This window comes from Opisthocomus hoazin, chromosome 9, assembly GCF_030867145.1.
Source record: "Opisthocomus hoazin isolate bOpiHoa1 chromosome 9, bOpiHoa1.hap1, whole genome shotgun sequence".
NCBI lineage: Eukaryota > Metazoa > Chordata > Aves > Opisthocomiformes > Opisthocomidae > Opisthocomus > Opisthocomus hoazin.
Genome location: NC_134422.1, coordinates 8,192,354 through 8,219,311, shown reverse-complemented (window position 1 = coordinate 8,219,311; position 26,958 = coordinate 8,192,354). Strand labels below are relative to the sequence as shown.

At 40.8% G+C, this 26,958-nt stretch overlaps 2 protein-coding genes across 2 annotated transcripts in view; one reads left to right on the top strand and one right to left on the bottom strand.

Annotated features, from left to right (window-relative positions):
• Positions 1 to 12,693, bottom strand: part of TMEM163 (transmembrane protein 163) — a 110,423-nt gene extending 97,730 nt beyond the window's left edge. Inside the window, exons 1-2 of the mRNA XM_075429738.1 lie at positions 12,233 to 12,693; positions 7,148 to 7,267 (exon numbers count right to left, since the gene is read on the bottom strand). Coding sequence (XP_075285853.1) covers positions 7,148 to 7,267; positions 12,233 to 12,383 — 271 coding nt within the window. The 5' untranslated portion in view covers positions 12,384 to 12,693. The remainder of the gene's footprint in view (positions 1 to 7,147; positions 7,268 to 12,232) is intronic.
• A 198-nt stretch (positions 12,694 to 12,891) lies between these two features.
• The window catches only part of ACMSD (aminocarboxymuconate semialdehyde decarboxylase), a 48,754-nt gene continuing 34,687 nt past the window's right edge, over positions 12,892 to 26,958 (top strand). Inside the window, exon 1 of the mRNA XM_075429737.1 lies at positions 12,892 to 13,332. The gene's annotated coding sequence lies outside the window, so the exon portion shown is untranslated. The remainder of the gene's footprint in view (positions 13,333 to 26,958) is intronic.

The window sequence follows — 26,958 nt, the reverse complement described above, 5'->3', positions numbered from 1 at the left end:
ACCCAGTTATCACCAAGTGACATGCCTAAAACCCTCCCAATCAAGTGTTCTGTTCCTCTTTTCCCGTCTGCAAAATTCACCCTTTACCTACATCTATCTCTAACGGCACAGTGTAATTCTCTCTGGGATATGAGTAGAATCCATGACACCAGCCCAATTGCTTAACACTGTCTAGTTATTCATCTTACTTATTTGTATATTGTATCTTGCTACACAACTGTATTCTTGTAGTTGGAATCTCTGAATTATCAAACACAAAGTTGCCTTTAATGGAATCTTAGCACAGATCTGATGGCAAAACTGAAGACCAAATTTCCAGGGTCTAAACTCTCCTGCTATAAAATAAATATTATATATATTAGAACATTTATATTATACATTTATTATATGGTATAAATTATGTAACATAATATAGACGTTAATTCATTTAAAGGACGCTATTGTCCTAACTGGTCTAGATCTTGCACAGACTTATTTCAGACCTTTGCACAAAGAACACCACAATGTCAGAAAGGAAAAATAAAACAAGTAAGGAAAGAATTGTGATTAAGACTTTTACACTAAATAGCTTAGACAACATACTTGCATGTTCCTCATTCTTCATGAAATGATATTATAGTGCTAGATTTCCCTCAATATCAGCATCCTGTTTTAATTTCAAAATTCTTTGGGATGATCTTCTCTCGTGAGAAAGGAATCAGTACTCAGCACAAGGAATTATTAAATTGCAATTTTCTAATGCAACATATTCAACAGGCTTGTATGTTTTGAAGGTTAGCATTTAAACACAAATGCAGTTGTTTTACTAAACTTCCACCACAGCAACATTTTTTTAAAATTGTTTACTGTTCAAAAACGTAGACCGAGATCATCATATAGCCTGTTCTAGATTTCACAGACTTCTGCCATCACTTTGCCTGCCAGCTAAGGAAAAGATTTCATGACGTGTGAAGCATTGCAGATTTTAGACCTATACTTCTGTTCAACAGCTATCAGTCTTGAACTTGACATCCATATGCTATTTTCTCCTCCCAAGAAAGTAACTTAGAGTTTTGTATGCCTAAAAAAGACAGGCCTTTACCGGCCTCACATTTCATTTTCAATGAATGAAAATTGCATTTTGCTGTTACTGAGTACAGATTGACCTATACAAATGGCTATCTTTTGCCAGTGCTGCACAGGCAAGGGATTTTTTTGTCCTTTAGGTCTTACATATAACATGATTAGGACCAAACTCTGCTTTTCACTGTGGTGATACAACTATAACAAGGACGACAGGGTTACACAGGAGTCACCAATATCAGAACTCTACCTTGGGAGTTTAAGTTCTATATTTCATTAACACTTGTGTGACACTACAGCCCAGAAGCATCTGCCTTTTTCTAACTAATGTAATCAAATGCCCTGAGAAATATGCAAAATGACGGATCTGTATACTGTCACTCAGCAGTTTTATTCTGTATTTAGCCTTCACTTGCTTTTAAGGGTCTGCACAACCCTTGACATGTAACTTTCTGAATAAATGTAATGTGCTCTACTTAAAAAAAAAACAAACCACCAAAACACCCTCTCAAGTCTCTAGGAGTGAGAAATGCAATTCTATATAGCTCCTGGAAGAGAAAACACAGAGACCAAGACTTTTCATGTGGTCAGTGATCCTGGAGAACTGTATTTAGGTACCGAGCCAAGACACTCCGAAACAGGCCGGAGTTCTGAATGCCCATCATTTGTCTGAAATTCAGCGACCTTTAAAGAATGTTGAATTTGATATCCAAACTAAAAAGCCTCAGAACCACGAACCTTCACCTATATTCTTTATTATTATCACTGTCCACTGCTGTGGCTAGGGTATACTAAGTACTGTGCAAACATAAGGGAAAGCCTGCATATATGTAATTTTTCAAGCAAGAATATGAATGGGTCACAGGGAAAATCATATATTCATCCCAAAATTAATACAGTGACTCCCCAACTCAGTTGTTCGAGTAGTATGCCTGAGATAAGGAGTGACAGATTACATCAATACATTCACATCTGAGCATCCAGGGGATGACACCTTCAGCTGCTCAATGTTTGTCCAAGGTAACCCTATTTGCAGTGCAACAGGGTAGCATAATAGGGGAGAAGAATCAGCAGTCGTGTCCTGCAGCTAACCAAAATGAGATTTTATGGCTCAGTTTAGTCATTCCAATGAAGAAAGTGGACCTGGATTCAGACTTTCTAAGGTTTGTTGGCATTTTAATCTGTCTGTTACAGTCTCAGAACTGGTATGAAGCTTTAATCTGAAAGCAAGCTCTACCCTGAAATTTCTAAGTGTATGGACCATGCATTTCAAACAAAATGCCTCTCTAATCCTAGTATGTGGAAGGTCATGTTAATAAATCATTTTTCAGTAATTCACTCTGAAACACAAATGATTTTGTATACAAAATCAGAATGTCAGTGTCTTTGCATTTACTTGTAATATCTTATCCATGGGCCAAGAGCTAACCCTATAAAATACTCCCACTTACAGAATTGTATCTACCAGTCTTCCATCTGAGATACTATACAGATTCATAGAATTCACCTTCTCAAAATAACAGCGCATATTTACTACACCAGACTAAACACTTACCATGATAGGACCTCAAATCATGGACCTATTTTTGCACTCCAGTTTTCAGTTACTTCTATAAAGCTAAACCCTCAAACATGTCTGTGGTGATCTAAAGAATCACATCTCTAAAGCAACCACGAGGACAGATTTCACAACCTGCCTCTATTTCCCCAGCACTTTGCAAATCGCCCAGCATCAACTCCTCCTGCGAGCATTACCATGCAGGTCCTATGCCTGGGCATGCTCTGACCACGCTGTGACAGGCTGGCTGCAAGTCTCATCTGAACGGCTGCCTCATGAAAGCCCTTTACAAAGCTTACGTTTACAAAGGCATACATTCTAAATCTTTACCCAATCTCTGACAACAAAGAGAGCTTTTACTGCAGAATTTAGTCTATACATTGTTTTGATGTATTGATATGACTACTCCATTCACTGTGAAACAATTATAGCTAATCAAGTCAGGAAGATAAATGAACAGGCTACTTTCTGTGAATCACAAGTCTGCACAGGACATGAAATACCACACAGCATGAGAGCTTGTTTTCTGCTTTGACAACATTATCAGAGATTAACTGTTTGAGCAGAAATATAGCAAAAGCTATATTTGTATATTTTTCAAAATTGTGTTTTAGTAACATAATTGTCAAGAAACCAAGAATAATGGGTTTCAAAATACCAAAGTTCCATTCCACCTGTAAGAGTCCCTCAACCTCTGTTACGGTTCTGAAACTAGACTCTGTATGAACCTACCATACTGCAGCTGCAGAAAGAAATTATAGTTGTTATTATGAAATTAAGTAGACTGCAGCCTTATACTACACATATACATGTCGCAAAAAAGATGTTCATACTAAGTCATCATTCTTTTACTATATTATTGTAAAACAGAAACATTTACATTAAAAGTATTATTCCAATATTACTTGGGGTGCTGAGGAAGAATTTCATGTTCATTTTAGTAATTTTTGTCATGCCCGGTCTCAGTTTATGTCTATATATTTCTAAAATGTAAATCCATTCTTGATGAGAATTCCACAAGCGTGCATATTTCAGGTGGCTTTGGTGAAAAGTGAAATTAACTCTATCAGGTATTGCTCAGTATCTGATCATAAAAGTATTGCACAAAACCACAATGTCAGAATATGCTTAACTGATTCTAAGGCAGCCTAACTTTCAGCCACTAAAGACGATACCATAGGGCTCCACTGACATCAAGGATCTTGCAAATCTAAGTCTATAAAATTTTTACTGAAGCCTTGTGCAACTATATGCTGGAGAGCAACACCCTCAACAGCACTCAAAGCCAGTGAGACCACAATGATTACCAGAGAGAGCAGGAGCTATATTTAAAGACAGCAGCTGAAGCTTCCCAATGGTCTTCCACAAGTACAGCATTTCTGTAGTAATATGAAGTATATTAAGTACCTGATAGTAAGAGATCTCTTCTTTCAGCTAAAGCAAAAAGCTGATCTTATGGTCTGTAGAAGTCTTACTTGTTAATATTGGTGAGTGAAAGATGACAATTTCTCTTTGCCTTAAGCAGCCATTCTGCTCCATATCCAGCCTAGCCTAGTTAGCTTTCCAAATCTAGAGATCAAACACATTTTGATGCGTATTTCACCTTCTGCATTCCGGTATTTCAGGCTACAAAACAGCCCATCCCAGAGACAATACATACCATACACCCATCATGAAGCAAATATATGACATGTATACAGGTATACCACACTTTGAATTTATACACCTTTATAATAGACCACACGTAGGATTTTTTTAATAGTAAGTCTAACACAGAGAGTTCAGATCAATGGATCTCAGGTCTCATGTGCCATAGATCATTACCTAATAAGGAAACTACTTTATGTATCCAGATCAATGTAAGATTTATCAATCTCTTTCAAAATTACCAAGTGAAAGAAGATCAGAGTTCAGCTGGGGCATCACCATAATCCCATCAAAAGAAAACATCTCATATCATTCAAGATAAATCATTCCAACTTTATTTAATGCTGGAAAAACATAGCATTGGAAGCAACTAGACTAGTCTTGAAAGGAAGCATGGTGATCAAGCTGCAGCACTCAAGGCAGGGGGCAGGCCATAAAAATGGAAAGGAAGTCTAGTTACAAACACGTGGTTGGAAAAAGAGGCTCCTGAATCACTTCCCCACCCTCCACACAGACCACGTACACAGGTGTCACCCCCCTTAGTATTTTTCTTACCTTCCATGTCCTCCATTACTTCAACTACAGTTATCAAGTAATGTCACTTCCCTGGCCTAGTATCTGTACTCTGTCATGTGCTGCTGCAAAAGCAGCACCATAAGATACCCTTCCAAGAAAAGTATTTTGAAGCCTACAAGAGGATAAAACAGAAATTTACAGGAAGAATTTACAGGGGAATCAGAAAAAATAGTGAGAATACAGTCAGTATAGCTTGACAATTAGCACAGCAGGTCCCCATTTTTCACTGAAATGGAACATCAGGGCTGTATTGCTAACACTTTACCATTACAGACAAGAAGTAAAATGGAAACAGGATGCTTTAAATAGCAGGTGTTTGCAAAGAACTGGCAGTGTCAGACACCCCAAAGTGACAACTAGTCATTTATATCAAACAGGCAGCAAACTCTGGTCACCTGGCAAGTCTCCCAACTCATGGATTGGCTAGAGGAACCTGCTAAAAGGACAGCATAAAGGAAGACAGCAGCTAATGTGAGATGATAAACTTAGCAGAACTGCTGAAATTGCATAGGGGAGCGAACTCATTCTAGAAGAATCACTGTATTTTCCTCAAAGATTAAAAATTTTTAACACTAAGCATACCAAAAGCCCTGGCAATGCTTTCATGGCATGTAAGTTAACTGTCAACTGTCTATTAAGAGACTCCATACAGATTTAATATGTATCTGCATGTGGATTTCTCTTTTATACTTCATAAATATAGCCTCTTCAAACCATGAGGAAAGGTACACTTCAAAAACATATAATTAGCCTACTACTAAGAGCTGATTTCAGTACTTCAATGCCTATCCACTCCAGCTGAGTATGCAGTCACAGTATATCAAGGCAGGGATTACCTTCTCTGCTGTTTTTTTTGGTAGGGTTTCTAAACATGACCAGAGTGCCACAAATAAGGAAAAGAGAAAATAAGAACTTTCAGGTAGCCTAACTATAGTCATGTCTTGCAACTCTGACAAATGAAAATGTAGAATAAAATTAAGCCATTTCTCAATATTCCCTAAAATTATATTGTTAATAGGTAACAAAGTTATTTTGTAACACAGTGGTTTCTTCTATGTTACTTCAGTAGCAAAGACAGACTATTGCATTTTCATGAAGCAGAACAGAATAGAAACTCAGACGCCTGGCTTTCTTGTTAATATTCAAATTCTTTAGAGTGTTAGATTCTGCCTTTAAGAGTTCCTTCTCTTGTCTTTTCTTTTGGAATCAAGTCATTGTACCTGTGTTTCTATATAAATCGCTCCGAGTAATATATGTTGACTTTTCAGAGACCGTTTGGTCAGATTCTAACAATCTCTCCTGGGAGCTGATACCAACTTCAGCAGCAGGTCGTACACTGCAAATTAGAATAATAAAACACATGCTGCTGCAGCTTCAAATTAAAAAAAAAAAAGACAAAGAATGCAAGTCTGTCTTTATCAAGCTGAAGAATGCTGTCTTGAGACACCTTAGATGTCTTGTCTCCAAGGCAGAGCTTTCCTTATGTTTATATAAACACATAAATCCAACCACTTCTGTTTTTTCCTTCTTGTAAACAGAGATTGTGTCACTGCAAGTGTTTTGTTCCAGATTCCACATTTCTTTTTGTCCTTACAGTAAGGCAGTGTTACTTAATTGACCAAAATAGAATGCTGGAATTTTACAAATTTGCATTGAACTGAATATATCTTTATTTACACAAAGTAGCATTTTTTCCTGTTTTGAAATAAAAGAAACATATTTCATTTTTTCCATATAAAAGTGGTTTGCTTTTTTTTTTTTTAAATTCTTTGTATAAAGGTAAACTAGACAAATGTCTTGAAATTTAAAGAAAAACACTGGCTTAAAAAGAAACTGGTATTTCTCCTCCAGATTAGCATTGTGTTAGGGTATCTGTCAGTGTAAAACAGATAAATTATATATTTCTCTCTTACAATTCACTATTATTTAATATAGCATTCCCACTACAAATCCCAGGTGGATTAAGACTTGCCATATTTGACCTCTTTGGTTAAAGGCAATCCACTGCGTAATGATTTTTACACTATCCTGTAAAAAGAACAGTTCCCATATGCATAAATGCTAGCAGGAATCAACATCTCCTGTTTCTTTCTCCAACCTTCAATAACCCTATCCTCTGCAGAAAAAAACAACAGTTTTACTAATTTATAAGCACCATGCAGACACAGGCAGTCTAGAAAGAAACCTTTTTAGGAGTTGTGAAGAAAAAAACATGAGACAGCTTCCACAAAGATTCTGAGAGCCCAAAAGAAAAACAAAGGGGGGAGAAGAAGTGTGAAGATTTAAAATATTCCCAATACTCACTGAAAGCAGCCACTGCAAGAGCCAGTGTGACAATAATGGAGACCCAGGAAACCCACAATGCCTTCTTTCTGTAGCTTTGAGCTTCATGAGGTTTTAGCCTTGTACTGCTTTCTAGCAAACCTGATAAGCAATAAGCAAAGAGGGTATGAACAATACATTGCTCCTTTTATAAACACAGCTGTGTTAGTTCAGACCTAGATCACATACTTTCATTCTATATTACATAAAGAATCAATATGGAATCAAATCCTGCTCACATTATTAAAGTTAAGCGAATGAAGCCACCGGAAACATGTGAGTAAGCAAGGAGAGCACACACAGGTAGTTTTGATTTCACACAGAAAGACCCACACATCAGTCACCCAACAAGAGCACTGCAATTAGAGGGCAGTTTTGGAAATTCACATCACGTTTTCCACCTATACATTTACACAAGAAAGGGCTCGGTCCTAAACTCACTCAGATCAACACTCATTTCAGAACTTCAGGATCCTGAACATGATTAACATAGGAGAAAAACTCGTGCTCACCAGTCTCTGCGAGATAATCTACCCAAGCACAGGAATCATCGAAGTAGAAGCAGGCATACTCTAGAATTAAAGCTATTCACAGCTGAAAAAAACTTCTTGAAGCATAACGTCCCTCGTGTGAGGTAAGAATACATCCCCATCTAAAACTAACTGAAGAACCAGTCCTGTCCTTATTGCAATCAGCACAGAAGTCTGTTGAACACAAGGAAATGGGATTGCTTTCTCTCTTTTTTGATGCATTCAATTTGTGGAAGTCATTTGTCCACTTGTTTTCAATCACAGAGGAGAACTCAGATTAAAAATGAAGACTATAACAACACACTTTGATTTTCATTCTCTCAGTCTGAGCCTTAAGGCACTTTTAAAATACATTCAGAATTTAACACATTTGCCTTCTGTATATCCCATCCAGATTCTTCTGTGCTTAATATACTCATCTAATTTGAAGCACACATTCTTGATCAGGAGCAAGTTCCAGCTCAAATCTGTTTAACTGGAGAGAACGCCTGATGGCTTTTAACTTTCTTAATGAATTACTCCAGAAAATGTGGGTGGTTTCTCTTAGATGATGATCACTTTTCAGAGGGACTTGCCTGCACTGAATGCATTGAACTGGGGCACTGGATTAATAGCACAGCCTCTCAGTAGCTGGTCTAATGTCTTAGACAAAGGGATGAGAACAGGGGCTCTGGCAGACTCAGCGGCAGACTGAAACATAACAGCTGAAGCTGTTACTACCCTCACCTTCACCAGTTTTCTCTCTGACGGCTATTGCCACTTTCAAGGCGGGGACCCCTGATCTGGTTATCAGTGTAGTCCTGCATCCACACTGCGGTTAACCAAGTTTATTAACGTTACCAGATATTAATTCCAGCTGACTGTAATATACTAACTGAAAACTGCAATGGTTTTGGAATCAATTCAGGAGTGAATCAGACATCTCTGCCTCAAGGGCAGCAATGTGTCAGCAAAGGATCAGGCATCCAGGGTTCGTAACAATTTGAGCGGCCAGATTTTATTCTGCCACTTGAAGTCTGTCAAAATTACTGGTTCTAATCCTAGCATAATTGGTGGGATTCACGCTGCCTTGGAAAAATTCTTCATGCTTTTTTCACCTCAGTTACAATAAAGAGAGAGAGTTTCTTTATGGTAGTTCAGAAAGTCACTGTGAGAATTTTATGCTTGTATTGTGTTTGTAGAAAATCTAAAATATCACTTCACTTTTGTGCTACACACTCCCTTCTTTATGAACGGAAAAGAATACACAAACTTTCATGCAGGGGAATTCTTAGGCCCTATATTGAAATTATGTCTGTTTCTTTTTATGTGCATTCTTTGTCTGTTTAGTACATGAAAACTGCCAGATGACAACTCTGAAAGGTTTGAGTCTTTTACTGCGCTGCTATTTCTTGCATAGCCTGCTTTCATTTGTGTGAAGGATCTTTTTTTTTCCCCCCAAGGTTTGCCCTATCCTCTGCCACTATATAAAATGATGCACGGTTTAATTGCTGTCTCATATGAGGTAATTTAACAATATATTTTGAAATATAAGAGAGATTTCTACTAATTTGACCATGGAGAAAACACATCTTCTCACATTTTGTGTGTTTGCCCCTCCTGCTCCCTCCCCAAACGAAGGACTTCAAATTACAGCCCAAATCAGGTTGGAATACAAAGCAAAGTAGGTTGTCTTAGCCAATTTGGATTCTCAATATTTCAAACCTCAAATAAACACAGATCCAAATGACACACATCCTCACCTGTATCTTTCTTTAAAGACACCCTATAATTCATGGCTACAGCTCACTATTACCTGGGAAGTCCAACACACACAGTTGATACTTACAAAACAAATAATATCCTAATTAAATTGAGAAATGAATAATAAGCCCCACAGCTAGTGCAACACTACTGATTACTATTCACATGTCAAGCACGTGTCCAGTATGACAGAGACTGCAATCCTTATAAAACTAAACCACTTCTGCCGTGTGTGTGTGTCTGTGTGTTTGTCTTTCTCTCTCTCAAAATGGCTGGCATATTCTGTCAGAGAGGTGATCCCTTCCTTCCTAAAATAATTCAAATAAATTTTCTGTATTTACCATTTTCATCCCTGAGAAAGACCATATTATTCTTACGAGTGTCCTAGGGGACGGCACACAAAAAAAACCTCATTCACGTGACTACCAAGCCCATAGCATGAAAATTATCTAGAAGCAACAACAGCTCGTTAATTTACACGCAACAACACAATTCACAAGGTAAACCTCCATATTTTTCCACTGACCATAAGAAAACAAGTTTTAAGCATCCACAGGAGGCTGAAAGATAATCTTTCAGTATGACCTGCATTGCTACAAAAATAAAAAGCTAGTATCTACTGACAAAATTCCTCCACCCTGAAATTAACACACTAATTTTATTGCCATTAATTAACACATAGATATCCTTAAGGTAAAGAAAAGATGAAGAGCTAGTTAAATCCACCAGATTTCTACTTTATCTTTCAGTACCTTCCTATATTAACAGATTTTCTTCCCATAAAAAAATCAGGAGAAAAAACCTGCCTAACAGTTGCAGAACACAAGCTTGGCATATTTGTGAAGTGATTCTAGGATATTCTTTACCATATGCTGACTTACCAGAAGTACTTTTCTATTTGGCTAAGGGATCGTTTTAAAATGTCAAGTTAGAATTTGTGGAAGAGATAAGGCTAATAGAAAAATTGTTCACCTAAGATGTTAATTTAAGGACCCCATCCACACAATTATCACTGATTTTGGATCTGACTCTTAATGAGCAAATATTCCAAAATTTAGGGTTAGTTTTTATTTTTAGCAGTCATGGAAGTATCATCTCTATAACTGGATCTGCTATGATTCATTGGAAAGGATCATAAGAAAAAGTACAATCTAAAAGGACAGATTGTAACAATCTCAACAGGGACAACCTGCAAAAAGCATACCAGATTTTCCTCAACAATGGCTCGGAACTGTCCTGGTAGATGAATCGGTGACTGCAGGAAAGGCTAAAAGAAAGCTGCTGCAAGGGCCATAGAAAGAGTATGAAGGCAGAGAAGGAAATAAAGTCAGCATCTTTAGTCTTGTCTCCCTGCTAGCAGGTGATAAGGTTAGGTACAGTCGACTCTCTTTTTGGAATTACCCCTAATAACAGAAGGGCCAGCTTTCATCTTCAGCTCTGTCATACTGGGCACAACCAAAAATTTCTGTAATCAAACTTCCATGTTTGAACCATCATCAAAATTCCTGACTCCCGTTATTTAAAACAGAACTGAAGCCTCAAATCACCCTCAGTCACACTGCCTGTCCTCTGCCATCGGCGGTGACAGCGAGGGTACCCCTGGAAAAAGGGCTGTCCCCAGCCCGACACGACCAAAACCTGTCAGGGAGGATGGTGACTGCTCTTCCCCCTTACCTCTCTACTGCGTGTCTAGGGTTTGTGAGCAGGCACAGGCATTGGGAAAGCAGGGAATGAATGGGAGATACAGGGGTTACGTGTAGGACGTGATGAAGACCAAGAACACAAAATGGACTCCGGGATGCCGAAAGCAAAAAGAGAAAGGAAGAAAAGGCAACAGAGGCACTATATGTGAAATTAAAACATGGAGACAAACTGCGTGGGAGCGGAGCCTGGAGGTGTTTGTGGAGGACAGGGCAATGGGAAAGGTTAAAATGGCAGCTGCCTTCCCGTTACCAGATGTCCGAAGCAGGAGTGTTTCACGTTAAGGAGTACTAGGGTTTAGGAGCGGGCAGCTTCCCACCGCCGGTCAGGTATTTTGGCAAGCAAATAAAAAACCGAGTTAGGTGGCAGGGCGTTATACGGCAGGGGAAGGGTGACGAGGAGCAAGGCAAGCGCCCTGACTCCGCTGCCCAGCCGGGACCCCAAGCCCCGCCGGCAGGTAACCTCCTCGGCGGCCTCCTGCCTTCCCTCCCTCCTTCCCCTCAGCGGCGAGGAAGCCTCCGGCGCCTCCTGCCCCTCCCGGGAGCCGCCGCGGCCCCGCCGCCGCCACCTGCGCCCCTCGGCCCAGGCTCTTCCCCCTCGCCTGGGGCTCCCCCGCCAGGCAGGCAAGTTTTCGGGCGAGGTGGGGAGAGCCGCGGACCGAGTTGATAAAAATCCTTCGAAGCCGTCGCGGGGTGCTGACACCAGAACTAAAAAGGGGAAAAGCTTCGAGGGCGGCGCGGGGGCCAGCGGCGCGCTGAGGGGGAGCGGGGCCTGCAGGCCCTCAGGCCGCGGGAGGCCGGGGTCTGCGGGGAGGCGCCGGAGGGTGAGGGACGAGCCAGGGGGTCCGGAGGAGACGGGCTGGTGGGGGCGTTTGGGAGGGCAGGAGCCGGCTTGGGGCTGCCGGGGCTGAAGGAGCGGGGGCGGGCAGGGCTGCTGCGGCGGCGTGAGGAGGGCGAGGCGTGAGGGTGTAGGAAGCGCTGCGGGAGGCGGGCGTCGGGCGCCCCGGGACGGCTGGGGGGGGCGGTGGGGCACGGAGCGGCGGAGGGCAGCGCGCAGGAAGGCGGGCGCCGGTGAGGGACGGGCGGCTGCTCACCTCTGTCCTCCAGCCCCTCGCTGAACTGCCCGCTCTCCCCGATCCGCAGCTGCTCCTGCTGCTCCCGGGCGGGCACCGGCGGGCTGGCCCCGGGGGGCTGCACGATGGCGGGGTCCGGAGTGGTGTCCAGGGGGGCAGCGGGCGGCTCCATTGCTCCGCGGGGCGGCGGGAAGCGGCTGGCGACTGTGGCAGCGAAGCGGGGAGCGAGCGGAGCATCCAGCCCGGGTGCGAGCCCGGGGAGAGGAGGAGACTCCGGCTCAGAGCATCAGGGAGACGGGGACAGGCGGCGAACAAACTCCTCCGGCTGCTCCCCGCCAGCCGCTCCCCGCGGCCGCCTCATCGCTAACCTCGCCGGCGGCGGAGGGGGGCAGGTGGGAGAGCGGTGCCGCCTCCCCGCGCTGCCCTTCCCCTCCCTCCCCTCCCCGCCCCGGGGAGCACCGCCGGCGGCGGGGCGAGGGCGGGAGCCGGGCGGCGGCTCGCCCGCGGGCGGAGCGGCGTGCGAGGGGGCCGCGGGGCGGGAGAGGTGGCGGGAAGGGCTCTGGCGGGTCGCCCCGCAGGGGCTCCTCGCCCTCGAGAGCCCGCGAGGCGCCTCGGGAAGGCGCGGCGGGACCTGGGGCTTAGGGCGCGTCCTGTCAGCCTCCCCTCGCCATGGCGGGCCCTGCCTTCCTCCCGCTCCCGGCTCTCTCGGGGTGAAGACTCCTCCAGTGACCGTCCAAACCCGCAGCCCCTACGCGGCAGAGCTCCCCAGGGCTGCGGGTGCTGGCCCTGCGGAGCAAGGCCCCGGCCGCCTCGCCTTGCCTCGCCTCCCCTCACACGGGGAAAACTCCACGCTCCCCTTTGCTGGGGGTTCTGCTCCCTCTCCATCCACCACAGCCCCTTTTCCAGGATCAGAGCTGAATCGCCGTACGTACGCACCTCTCGGACCCCCCAGCGCTGACGGTTTGTTACGCTGGCAGTTGGTTTTACCAATATTAGCCTAGAAACTGTCCTAGAGCATCGAGCAGTCTGATGCTGAAGCATGGGATTAGAGCTGGAGACTTGGTGGCCTTCAGGGCGGTTCTTGGTTCGCTCACCTGCCATTCCCAGGGCTGCAGAAGAAGGTAGGGAAAAAACGATAACCAAATGTCACTGATAGGTCTGTGCCAGAGCTGTTTTCTGCTTCTCCACAGTTTCTAATGACTAGATAGAGGTGCAAATGAACGAAAGCATTTTCTGTGCTAGCACAGTCTCCCAGTTGCATGCTCACTAGCATGCTGATAAATTTTGAAACTGCATTGTGTTTTGACTTGAGTCTAGGAAAATATCAGAAGACCATTAGACATTGCAGCTCAGGTCCTCAGCTGATAAGTGTGGATGTAATCCCCATTTAAGTTATATGAAGATCAGGTGGCCTTTCTCTTTTGACAAATTAGCAAATCTGGGAAGTATAGGAAGGCCAGCAGGAAATTAATATTTATGCTAGCATAGGGACATGACTTTGTAAGCTGTCAGAATCTTGCTGATGTCAGCCTTAAAAAAAGTTTAGCAGTAGTTTAGCAATACCTGTTGAGGAATGGTTGGTGTAACATACTACCAAAACGTCTTAATTTTAAACAATGCCTCCTCATGCTGTATGCTAATCTTCACAAATTTTTCAGCTGTATTTTTAAAGTACTAACTATTTGAAAAGACAAATATAAGTAAATATTAAGGTAAATGACATAAAATATTGGTTTAGAAACTGATTGGCATTCTGGCAACCTTGTGGAATGGAGATGGCTGTTGTGGTGTCAGGGATTGGTGTTTGCTTTTTACCTAATCTTGTGATTTCTTTCTGTGTAGTCTACCATACCCACTGTATGAAATGTTTTTGAAGTCTTCATGCCTCTCACCTGAATTTCATCTACACGCTTAGCTATTCTGTCCTGCTTTGTGATCCCAGAGCTCTTGGTCTTCTAGTTGGATCAGCGTTGCTATGAGTCTAAGCAATGCCCAAAGTATTTTCTTTTCCCTCAAGTAATGGATACTAAATTACACAGTGCTTATTTGATGTTAATGTCAAAAGAAGTTCTCGGCTGCATAAGCTAACACAAGTGAGGTTTTTTTGAGGGAAGTGGTGTTTCGGGGTTTTAGGCTGAGTTGGGAGGAGTTGGAAACTAGTAACTCCATAAAACAGGTATGGTTATTTTCTTCGTGGGCTGTTTATCAAGCTCTGGTGACCTTGAACCTGTGAGATATGAGAGATCTATATGTGTATGTATGTGAGCGATGAATGAAAAGTAGAAAAGACTTACCTTTTATTACTTGCCATAAATAATAGATCGTTGTGTCTCTCTATCACTTAAAATGTGTTTGTAAAGTGAGAATCCTTAAATGAGTAGAACCAGTTTTGTAACCTGGTCAGGGAAAGGGACTGGGGCCAAATCACTTTTCAGGACCTGGCGGGGATACAGAAACCTTTGGTGGGTCAGTTTGGGGAGATACTCTCCCGTGCAGAGTGCATCCAGTACAAGCCATGAAGAGTCCCTTGAAATTGCTGTGACGGATATAATGCTCCCTAAAGCAATTATTGCAGGATCCTTCCTCTTCTAGGGAGATAAGCCCATGTCTGATCCATTCCAATAGGAACTTTCTTATTCTTTGCGTAAATGAAAAATTGACTAGTGACTCTCATTGAACACTACCTCCTTTCTGTAAGTCTCTCTAAGCTATTTTGGTATTCTTAAAACTTTCAGAAATTAACCCAAGACGGAAGTGCCTGGAGATTCCTAATTCCATTTCTTTAAAAGGAGGTGAAAGGAGTAGATTTCAAAATGATTTGGAGGAAAACAGCAACTAGGAACACCAAAATACAAGTTTTGAAATTTAATATGTTCCTTTTTCTTTTTTTTTCAGTTGTTCTCAATTGCTGTTCTTGCATAAAACTGTGTCTGGCAGGGACTGCAGCTGTGTCTATTTGTATAAGTGCTATAGTGTTCAGGCTATAGCAACGACTATGAGGCTTGCAAAGAGTATTATAGTTTCTTTTAAATTACTCTCTTCAGTGCTTTCAAACATGGTCTCGTGCGAGAAGGGATACACTCTGCATTTAGCAAATACAAATTCGAAACATTAAGCAGATCTACAACGAAGAGCCTTTCAGATCAGACCATTATTTATGGAAAGACTGCCATATCATAGCAGCTGGAAGCTGCTTTCCAGCATTGCCTCTTACTTCTCATGACACCTCTTTCACCCAAAGTATATTCCATTGGATAAAGATGCAGGGCTAGGGTTTTAAAGACATGGATCCTATTTTCCAGCCCTGTTGGACTTGTGTAGGAAGCCTGTGGGCAAAGTCAATAAAGAGAAAAAGGCCTGACCTTAACAGCTACATATGAACACAGAACATTCGTTATTCCTCTTCAGTCTGTGCAGAGTTGAAATAAATCTGTTTTCATTGTACGCAAGTTTGGATGTTAGCATTATATGTTTGTTTGTCACTCTAAAAATGAGAGCTGCATCTATTCTGGACTTTCTGGTTTTCATTTTCTTTTTAGTGCTACTGACTGGAATGTTTTCAACTGAATTAGCAGAGCACAGCGGTGCATTCAGGGGCTCCTGAGAAGGAAGTTTGCTTGATATCGTTGATGTTAACTAGTCGATGTTCCATATTGACCATTATCTTAAGTGCAGCACTTAAATTAAGAGCACTCTTGCATATTTGGAAAGAGTTGACCAGCTGGCCCGGTGATTATTTTTTAGTATGTTTAAAGGCATAAGAGCAAGATGATGACACTGCCACCATTCACCATTTTGTTTGCAGGGTTGCATTTCATACACACACTAAATACAAAACTGCCTTTTTCTGGCAACAAAATACTGTATTTGTCACTGGCATTGTACTGCAGTATCAGGGAGTGCTAGTGTAAGCCAGGGTGGTTTATCAGTTTGGTCTGTCAGAGGTCTCATGCCTGACATTCAAAAGAAAATGCTCAGTTCTTACTTTCATCAAGATGCCTTTCACAGAACTACAGCAAGAGGTAATGACATCCCCGTTCAGTTTTAGGGGAGACACATCTGAAACAAAACCAAGTCCCAATCCAATTCTAAATGAACGGGCAGACATCCATCCTGTAAAGGTCATCACTACAGATAATCTTCAGTGCTACTCCTCTAGTACCGATGTCTGGGAAGGATTTGTCCTGATATTCCTAAAGGCAATGCCTTCAAGGAAGTGTTTATGCTATTTAAACACTCTGATGGTTTGTACTACAGCTACCATTTTGTGCCTGTTGTGTGGATGAGATGGTAAGATACTTCATTCTTTGTCAGACACGTCTCCTTTGCTGAAATTAATAGATTCAAGAAGTGTCTTTAGTGATGGAAACCTCTAGATTCTGTATTTCACAGCCCGTTTTCCAAGAACCTAATCTTTTAACAGTTCCTTGACCGTCTTGTGCAATGTTGGCTATCATAGTTTTCTTTTACAAACACACACAAATTAGGCTACATTTTGTAGGATGTTTTTTAACTTTTTGTTTGTTTGTTTGCTGGCACGCTTGATGGCAACTAGGCAGAGGCAGATACATATATTGCTGTTGTTTTGTAGATCACGTGTAGTCCCACATTGTATTCAGTGGTCAACAGGATGAGAAATTCTGCACTAGGCTCTTTTAACTTGGTCTAGATACCTCTCACTCTAGTATTAGTTACCTGTTTTTTAATTTAGGATAAAAAAATAATAAGTATGTTAGCACAACAATGCTACATTAATTTTTAAACTGCAGAGCATGCTTAAATTATTATCCAATGTATGGAGGTCATTTACTGTTTTTTCTCTTGCAATGGGCTAAATAGAGCTTAAATTGAAATCATCTCTCTTCTTGGCACTTTTAGACTGAATGTTAACTTGGGTCAAAAATAATCAGAATGTTTTTTCGAAAAAAGAATATGATAATTTGGTATATTTTCCTTCAGGCTATGTAAGAGTGCCTATAACATGATTCACAGAGAATACAGCATGCGGTGACCTTGGTTCATAATTGATGACACCTCACATAAACACCTACTCTTCCTCTGTATTATGTTGTTGCAGGATCATATTTGCAAAAAATGCCCAAGCTAGCAAGAGCCACAAGCATTAATAAATTCCATTGTGGTAACAATGCAAAATATGTCATCTTAAAGCGAGCAGATCTTGAAAAAGATTCTTTACAGTGAGCATTTTCCATTTTGAAATGATTTTAAAAGCTGGTTTTAATTCCAGTTAAAATTGCTATGTAAATATGGGAAACCAAAGGTTTACACACGAAACCTAAACTTGCTGTTTTGTTCAGAGAAACGTTATGCAGCCATGCAAGACTACAGGCTTCTATCCGAAACAATGTTATTTCTTTGTATCACTGCAGATGTTTTGTTTCTAGTTTTTATGTAACCCAGTAAAACTGACTTATTTGACAGTGGCTTTATTTCATTGATAATATTCACAAGTATTGAAGAGGAATGGAAGGGAAAATTAAATTAATTTTAAAGAGGTAGCAACCTGTTACTTAAGTAATAATCTTCGTCTCTTTTTTTTCTTTTCTTTCTGCTTCCCATGCCCTCTTCCCATGCTAAACGGAGATATCATTCTTCTTCCTTTGAGACTCTAACCGTAGCCTGATAGATGACATTGGTATAAGCAGCTGAGATTTCATTGGTGCATCAAAGAAAAGAAAAAAAGAAAGCCAGGAAATTGCTAGGAAGCAAAAGTCAATATAATTCTGTAATAAACTTATCCAATTACTTATAATTACTTGATTGTAATTCCTATCCAAAAGCGTCTTAACAACTAGACACAATATATTTGCATACCTTCATGTTTTCTCCCATATCTTTGCAAAAATTATGCACAATTTTCTGTTAAGTTTGTATGATTAACCACAAGACGAAGTGAACTACAGAAATCACAAAAAAATTATCTTTATTATATGTAGATTGGGTCACTTTTCCTATTGCCAAGCCAATGCCCACTCCCCCTGATGCAACCTGTCTACAAAGGCCTTTTCCCACCGTGTCAGATCTAAGCTTTAAGAAAGCTGTATGCAAAGGTAGACATATGTTTGCTTCCTAGTCAAACTAGACTCATGCATGTATGAAATATTTATAGTTTACAAATTTAACCTTCCGCATTTAAAAAAAAAAGTTAAGAGTCATAATCCCTACCTTGAAGGTATGGATTTAATGAGAAAAGTGACTAGTTGCATTTACTTACAGGATTTGCCTGAGTTAGAGAAGAGATGTAACAGGTTTTATGGGGAATAGTGCCCAACTCGTATCTATTTGCTCTTCAGTATCTTAAACTCCAATTTGTGTTAATATCTTATTCATTGGCAACTAAAATCATGAGCAAAAAAGTAATTTCTTTTTGTAAATTTTGCTGTATTTTTATTTTTTATCAAAAGCCCATATGTAAGTATTTGAGGGAATGACCTTTCTAGTAATCTATAGCAATAAGATTTATATTGCTTCTACTCTACTGGTAAGTACTCCACAGCTCACTTTTGCTGTGAGTTGTTTGACAAACTGTATGATATGATAATATTTTTATGTTGTTGTGAATAGCTAATCCACATTGTTTAGTGAGTTGGAAAAGAATATCTTATCCTTTTCTTATGCCAAGTGAAATGTAACTTGGGTTCTGCACATTCCCGCTTGAGTATTCAGCTAGTATTATTATAGAAATTGTTTGAAAAAAGAGTGATAGCCACAGCCAAAATGAATATTTTGCAGAACATGTTCTTCATAACCAGGAAACTGTACTCATTCCACTGTGTGCCAGTTCTGGGTTTTTTTTTACATCTGCTCAAGCAGATGTTTGACACTTCAAATCATTTAACTCTTCTAGGTTTTGGTGGACATCAAATTCCTGAGTACCTAGTGGAATCTGTTACCCACTTAATGTCTTCTGGTTGGTTGGTTTTGTGTCTGGGTTTTTTTACTGGAGGAAGCAGAATTAGTTTCCTGAGTCCTGGCATGCATTTGAGTTTGAATACTTCATTTTAATGGGAGATGCTGTAGATAAAATCATTAAATTCTTCAGAGACTAATTTTTGGAAGAGGCAAAAATACTGGGTTAGGCAAAGTTAATGTAAACAACATATACAGCAGTTTCAATCAGTTTCTGCATCCTTTATTCTCATGATATATTAATTGTTTCTCATCCCCTTAGGTGAAAATTTCAGTGGGCAATGGAAAAAATAGGAGATAGTGACAACCCTTTTTGTAATTTTAAGAGAGTGAATCACATAATTCACAGCATTCTTCTTGTAAGAAGAAATGGGAGCCATTTTTTGGTGAAATTCAAACCCAGAAGTTTCTACTCTATTGCAGTCAAGCCATTCTCCATGTGCAGCAGTAGCAAAAGCAACAGATCTCTTTGATCGAGCATGATGAAAAACACTCTGAATATTGACATTTATCTATCCATAGTGAATACTGTCTGATCTTTATTTATATAAGATGGATAGGGTAGTTGGCCAATAAGCCTGCTAAAACATTTCTATTACATTTAGCAGTGATACGGAGTTGCACATGGCTATTAGCCTTTGCTAATTTTACAAGGAAGAGGACCATCTTCAGGAAATTCAAGAAGAACTTTTCTGTGTAGAATGAAGAGTGTTAAACACACTTCACCTATGAATGTCTTTTTAAACAATCAGTAAAATTCAGATTTGAAGGCAATTGAAGTTTGGAGTTCGAAATGTCAGTGAAATTATGAACCTTTGCTGCAATAAAATCATCCTGTAACCAAAAAGGAAGAGGGACATGTCAGTCATATAATTTAATCAGATTATGATAAAATTATATTTCTGCCTCTTTCAAATTTTCTCTAAAGCTGTTGGTGGTGCCTAAAAATAACCAAGGGACAGGCAGTCATATAGTAATGTAGACAGCTTCCTCTCCACAGCCAAGACTACACATATTTTCCATATCAGGATGCACAGATGCTTCTATAGCCACTAAAGTTTCACTTAATTTTGACATCATTTTATTAGGAAATTTGTATTTTAAGAGGTTTTATTTTACTGATAAAGATTATATACTTGGATGCGGTTTACTTTATCCATTGACTATCACAGCTGTCACTGGACTATACAAATTATGTATAGTTTTACTTAAAAATTTAGGTAAACTGAAGCAAGATCCATAAAAAGAAGTAATCTGTTTTATTAAACCAATTGGCATAATTCATTTCCAACTAATATGCTCAAAAAGTGTAGCTAGGTGTGCAGTCCTCATGAGTTGAAGGTTTTGGGTGTCCAAAAGTGCCTGCTTTTTTCACCTGTTTGTTTACTTTTAAAAAAAAATCTGTAGATTTTGTCTTCTTTTCATACCAAAGTGTCTTCATATGTCTGGGTTTTGTTATATTTAGGATCTCAGTGTATGATTTGTTAGCAGGAGATGCATCACAAAATGACTTTTCAGGTTGCATCAATTATGAGCCATATTTGGGTCAGATAGGATTTTTTTTTTTTTTATGCCACAAGGAAAATAATTTCCTTCTATAAAGTTTGCAATTCTGTAGCAGTCAGCTAGCAGAAGGACAAAAAGCAAGAGCACTCAACTTTGTTTTTCATTTTAGTTCCCAGAATCACCAGAGTTTCACTTTAATATGTTCTACAGATGTAATTCTTCATTTGAGACTCAATTCATTGCTTACAAAGAAATATTTTATTGCTCTCTTGATAATGCTCTGTACCAGCACTATATCTCACCCCGCTGGTTGGCGAACCACAGATTGGGCTGGCAAGCTGAATTTAGTAGGTGGGGCTGTCGAACGGGCAGTTGACCACGGCAGTATGCTGTAAGTACAGGAGATAGACTTGGCTGTAGGGCAGTACTGGTCAGGAGTGCCTTTGCCTGCGCTCCGTGCTCCAACTTTGGTATGCATCAGCACTGTCTCGGCTCATTTATTTGAGCTTTGCATGGAGACTGAGAATTTGGACACACACAGTCACCTCATGCCCCTAAGATACATTTTTTTCTATTATTCTTCTGTCCAAAATCTGGTTTACTTCTTCAATAGAATTGCTTGGTCTTCTTCCCTTTTCAAAACTGAAGGGGAAAAATAGGCAGCATTGTACGAATGGATAGTGTGAGCCAGTGGTCACAAACCGTGTGTTGAGAGGTTCAGATAGGACATTAGGAAAATATTCTTCACTATGATGTTAGTGCAGCACTAGAATAGGTTACTGAGACAGATCGTGGAATCTTTCCCCTTGGAGGATTTCAAACTTCAGCTAGCAAAAAAGCCACAGGTACCCACAGCAGACCTGGTGTAGTGGTGCTTGTAGTCCTTCTTGGAGAAAAGTTGAACTGAATGATCTCCATGGGGTCCTTCAGGTCCACACGTGTATGATTCAACCAGTATAAACATCAGGAGGTATGTAACTGTTAAGGTTTTACCTAGTAAGTGATAAATTAAGTAATACCAGAACAGGTTGACACAAAACGTGGAGAGGTTTAGAGACAGTGCTAATTCAGGCCTAAGAGCAGGTTAATTCATCAATAAAGGGTAAGTGCTGTGTTTTTATGAGGATAAAATTCTGATGACTTACTCCTTTTGGATTGTTCCTTTCCTGTTGATTTTAGAAGGGCTATTAATGGAGTATTTACTTACATGATACAGCTAGTCTCTCTAGGACCCTTATTCTACTCTAATCTTTTTGACAAGCCTATTTCCTTTACTTCATATAACTTTGATTTTTAGGCTCATTTTTCACTGTTTCCTTTTTTATCTATGGGCATAGAAAAGTGACCTCAGTTATAAAGATGAAGATCATCTACTCTCCGGAATTACAAGTTGTTCTGGCTGATCCTTTTTATCCTTTATCAGTTTGAAGTATGTGTAATTATGTTGATCAAAAAATTCAATTTCTAAATAAAATTAAATTAGGAAAGAAAATCAAGAGCCTTCCAAGGTCTGTTTCACATCCTACAATCATTATAAATACAAGTTCACCGAGATTGTTTTACATATCGTAACTTTGAGGATAAAATATCTTTGGAAGATATTTAAGTTTTGTGGACATCTCTTTTCATGGAGGTTTTAAAAATAAAGTTATAGTTCTTTTGCTTTAAATGTAATTCATCATTAAAGCTGTTAAGTAGTTGCAATGCTAATTAGATTCATATCGCTTGAGATATCAAGACTTGTTGCATGTATACTTGTTGATTTTTCCACTAGATGGCATCATGCATTAACTGCAAGTGAATTTATGCGCTTAACTATAATTGCACATGCTAAAGATTTTAAAAACAAGAAATGATCTATTGTGTTTGCTCTTACTCTATGCAAGAGTGAAAGAACTGTGGCTTAAAAATCACTTGACCTACTTCTACCTCACAGTAACCCAATCCATCCTTAATGCATCAAATATGGATTTGCTCAAAGCAATAAAGGAAGTCAGCCATGGCAACAATATCTGGTCCTGTGTGCAAAGCGCCTTTTAGAATAAAACTCTTCCAGCCTTTTCTGCATTTAACGTTTAAAGAGTGACTTCAGTGCTGCAAATTGCTTCCTCTCTGGCTACATGGCTTCAGCTGAAGTGATGGGAAGTGTCTTATGTAAAGCTGCAATGCTGAAGATGGCTTTTAAATAAAGAGCCCCATATGAGCATTTTTTTTATTTAGTAGCTAATTCAGGATAGATTATCAGAATAATTTATCACTGCAAGTTTAAATATAGATATGTTGTCGTTTCCTCCACCCAAATGAAATGAACTATTAGTGATGCCTTACAAAATAATGTGATGCTCAAGAGTGAGGTTTCTAGAACATAAGATCCTGACCAATGAAGCACCATCTGATGTAGAGCAAAGCTGTAATACTTTTAAAAGAACTCACTAGTGGGATTTTGGCTTTAATCCCAAGGTTTGTGGTGACTAGACAAGGAGAAATCGTCAGTCCCGGCTGCAAAAAGGCAATGGCAAGGATTTGGTATGTGAAAAGGAAGGAAGCAGCACTAGTGGTCTGGGGGGTGAAGAGGGAGGAAATGAAACAGGGGCAGTTAGTGAAGGCAGAGGTGGAGAAAAACAGGAACCATGGAGGGAGAAGAATGCAGTGACAGGAAGGCCAAAATTTTTCATGCCAAGCTTGCTAATTTTTTTATGCGTGCTAGTGTGTGTAATACATGGGTATTAATTTTAAATCTGTATTCTGGGGGGAAAAGAGAAGAGGTGGTCCCTTGTTTTAAACTTGTCTTCTAGATGAACTAGAGATAGTATTCACAAAAGAGGGCTCATCAGATTGCTGATCAGATACGTATTATCTAGGGTACACTTCCCTGCATTCTGTATTCTGAGCTGGCTTTCTTCTTGATTCTTTATGTAGAATGCAAGATGCTTCAGGCTTGAAAGGGGTAATCTAATATAATAACATTTAACTGTAAGAATGGGTCTAGAATACAAGCTGGATGAACGAGTTTGGTCAGCCTGGGTCAATAATGGAAGAGCATCCAAGGCCAAGAAAACACATAAATATCAGCTTAGTATTAAACAGGTCTTTTAAATTCTCATGGTGGTCAAACACGTAATAGAAAAGGAGGTGAACTTGTGCTTAAGGTTGTCTCTGAATCAGACTTTTGTGAACAGGACATGCCAATGCCACTTGTAAAAGCTTATCGAAAACTTTGTCATAAATTCAGGCTGTTAAACTATCTGTATTTTCTACTTAAAACTTTATTTCACTTGTGCTACCCCCTGAGCTTTAATAAACTATAATTTTAATTGTCCTATGCGGTGCATGGCTATAGATAATGCAATATCTGATTCTTTGACATGGAAGTGTTTATGGTTTGTACTTGCCTATGATGGTCAATATAATTCAACTCTTTTGTAATACTGATATAAAAAAATATGTCATGATACCTGCCTTATAGCACAATGCTATTAAGCCTTTTGGAAGCTTAGGTTAGTAGGGTAGGTGTCAGGAAGTTTTGGACAGGCATGCATCTTTTTCCCAACACTAACCTCTCCTTTCTTAATCCCCCAGCTCACATTGCAGAGGCCGGAATGTGCTCACGGGTACATCGCTGTGTGATAGAGACTCTAGCACAAGTCTGGTATGGGACCATTTACTTGTTCCAAGCAATTCAGGCTTGCGCTTGGCTCCTACAGGATCTTGCGTTTACCTGGGGGCTTTGCTCTTCTCCATTTTTTTGCTATGAACAGAGGGAGGCACCACCAACTAGGGAGAGGGTGTGCATACATTTGGAATTGCAGTAGCATCCTGCAATAGTATCTGTACTTTTCATCCGTGAGCAACAGCCAGGCTGTGAAGGAAAGAGAAGGCAGGAGCAAATACATGGCAACTGGCTCAGCAGGGGATCCTGTTTAATTCCTGGCAGCACAGGTCTTGATAAGCTTGTGACTCTACTGGACCCAACTATAGGCATTCAGACATTGATACCTGAACATAATAATTTCTAGTTCCCAAAGGGCAAATATACTTGCAGTGTGCATGGCTTTTATGTTGGGGGGGGGGGGGGGGGAAGGAAACCAAAGCAAAAAACAAAACCAACTAAATAACAAATCAATAAAAGAACTAAATATGAAGTCACCATGGAAACACAGCAGAGGGTCCATCTTGCTGTGGCAGCCCTCCTTTGCTATTTCCTGGCCAGCTCCCTAGCAAGCGGGTGAGTGTCTGAAGGAGGCAGTATGCACAAAGTATAGTAATACGGGTGAGGATGAAACAAATCCTGAGATTTTAAGTAAACTACAGAGAACAATATAAATCCAGACTACTTTAAGAAGTCATTTAACTGTATTTCAGTTATATTGTTAAAGCACCTACAAACTGCAAGTATGGACTAGGATGCAGTTCCACTGAATTAGAGCAACTGGTTTGCTTTTGTCACTTGAGATTGAGCGATGGAATGTAGGTTTTAGTTGGTGGTAATATTAGAATCTAATTATTGTTAATTGTGCTACTGGTTAATTTTTATAGGCTCATGTATTTTGTTACTAGGATCCAAATCTTGAGAGCTTCACAAATGGTATCAAGTCTTATTACTAATTAGCAGATTTTCATATGAAAAAGGTTAGTGACAAGGACTTCATTATCTAGTAAGTGGTGAGCATTTACTGAAAATCACCATACAAACCCTAGTATTAGAAGTATGTATTCTACATTGTGATCCAAATAGTAGTGCTCCAGGCTCCCAGGAGATTTTAATATATCCAGCTGTTTGAGAATATAGAGCAGAGATGAGCAAGCAGGTTAGAAAGTGGATATTTGGAAGCATGTATTTTCTTTCTGTTCCTAAAAATGCTGTATTACTAAAGACAAAGGAATTTTAAGAGACCCATTCACCAAACACTTAATTATATGAATGTGTGAAACATTCATTATGAATCGTGTTGAGTTTGCATGGCAAGGTTTTGGTAGCGAGGCGGCTACATGGGTGGCTTCTGTGAGAAGCTGCCAGAAGCTTCCCTTATGTCCAACAGAGCCATGGCCAGCTGGCACCAAGATGGACCCACTGCAGGCCAAGGCTGAGCCCATCAGCGATGGTGGTAGCGCCTCTGGGATAACGTAGTAAGGGGGCGGGGGGGGGGAGGAATGGCGCAACAGCAACTGCAGTGGGAGAGGGGAGCTCTGCAGACACCAAAGTCTGTGCAGAAGGAGGGGGAGGAGGCACCGGAGCAGAGACTCCCCTGCAGCCCATGGTGAGGCAGGCTGTCCCCCTGCAGCCCATAGATCCACAAGGGAGCAGATATCTGCCTGCAGCCCGTGGAGGACCCCACACCAGAGCAGGTGGATGCCCGAAGGAGGCTGTGACCCTGTGGGGAACCCGCACTGGAGCAGGCTCCTGCCAGGACCTGCGGACCCATGGAGAGAGGAGTCCACGCCAGAGCAGGATTTCTGGCAGGGCTTGTGACCCCGTGGGGGACCCACGCTGGAGCAGTCTGTGAAGAACTGCAGCCCGTGGGAAGGATTCACGTTGGAGAAGTTCATGGAGGACTGTCTCCCATGGGCGGGACCCCATGCTGGAGCAGGGGAAGAGTGTGAGGAGTCCTCCCCCTGAGAAGGAAGGAGCAGCAGAGACAATGTGTGATGAACTGACCACAACCCCCATTCCCTGTCCCCCTCTGCAACTGGTGGGGAGGAGGTAGAGAAAATCAGGAGTAAAGTTAAGCCTGGGAAGAAGGGAGAAGTAGAGAGAAGGTGTTTTTAAGATCTGGTTTTATTTCTCATTAGCCTATTCTGATTTGATTAGTAATTAATTAAACTAATTTCCCCAAGTCGAGTCTGTTTTGCCTGTGATGGTAATCGGTGAGTGATCTCTTCCTGTCCTTGTCTCAACCCAGGAGCCTTTCATTATATTTTCTCTCCCCTATTCAGTTGAGGAGGAGGAGTGACAGAGTGGCTTTGGTGGGCACCTGGCACACTTAGCAGCAGTTCAGCCCAGCAGTGCTTTGACATTGCAGTGTCAGCCACAGAATCAGACAGCACAAGCTTGCGTCACTTGACGCAGGGAAAATCCATTTCAATCAATATGAAATAAGTGCTATATGTGTATATTACATTCACTGTTTGGTGCTCCACTTACTGCACTACAAATTGCAACCTGTAGTATTCACATTGAGCTGCACAAACTTAATTATGATTTATAATGCAGTTCTATTTTAAGGCACCATACTGACATGGTGTCCTGTCCCACTCAGTGGGTAAGGGGAGGTGAGCTTTTTCAATTCTCTGTGCAGTATACAGGAGTCACG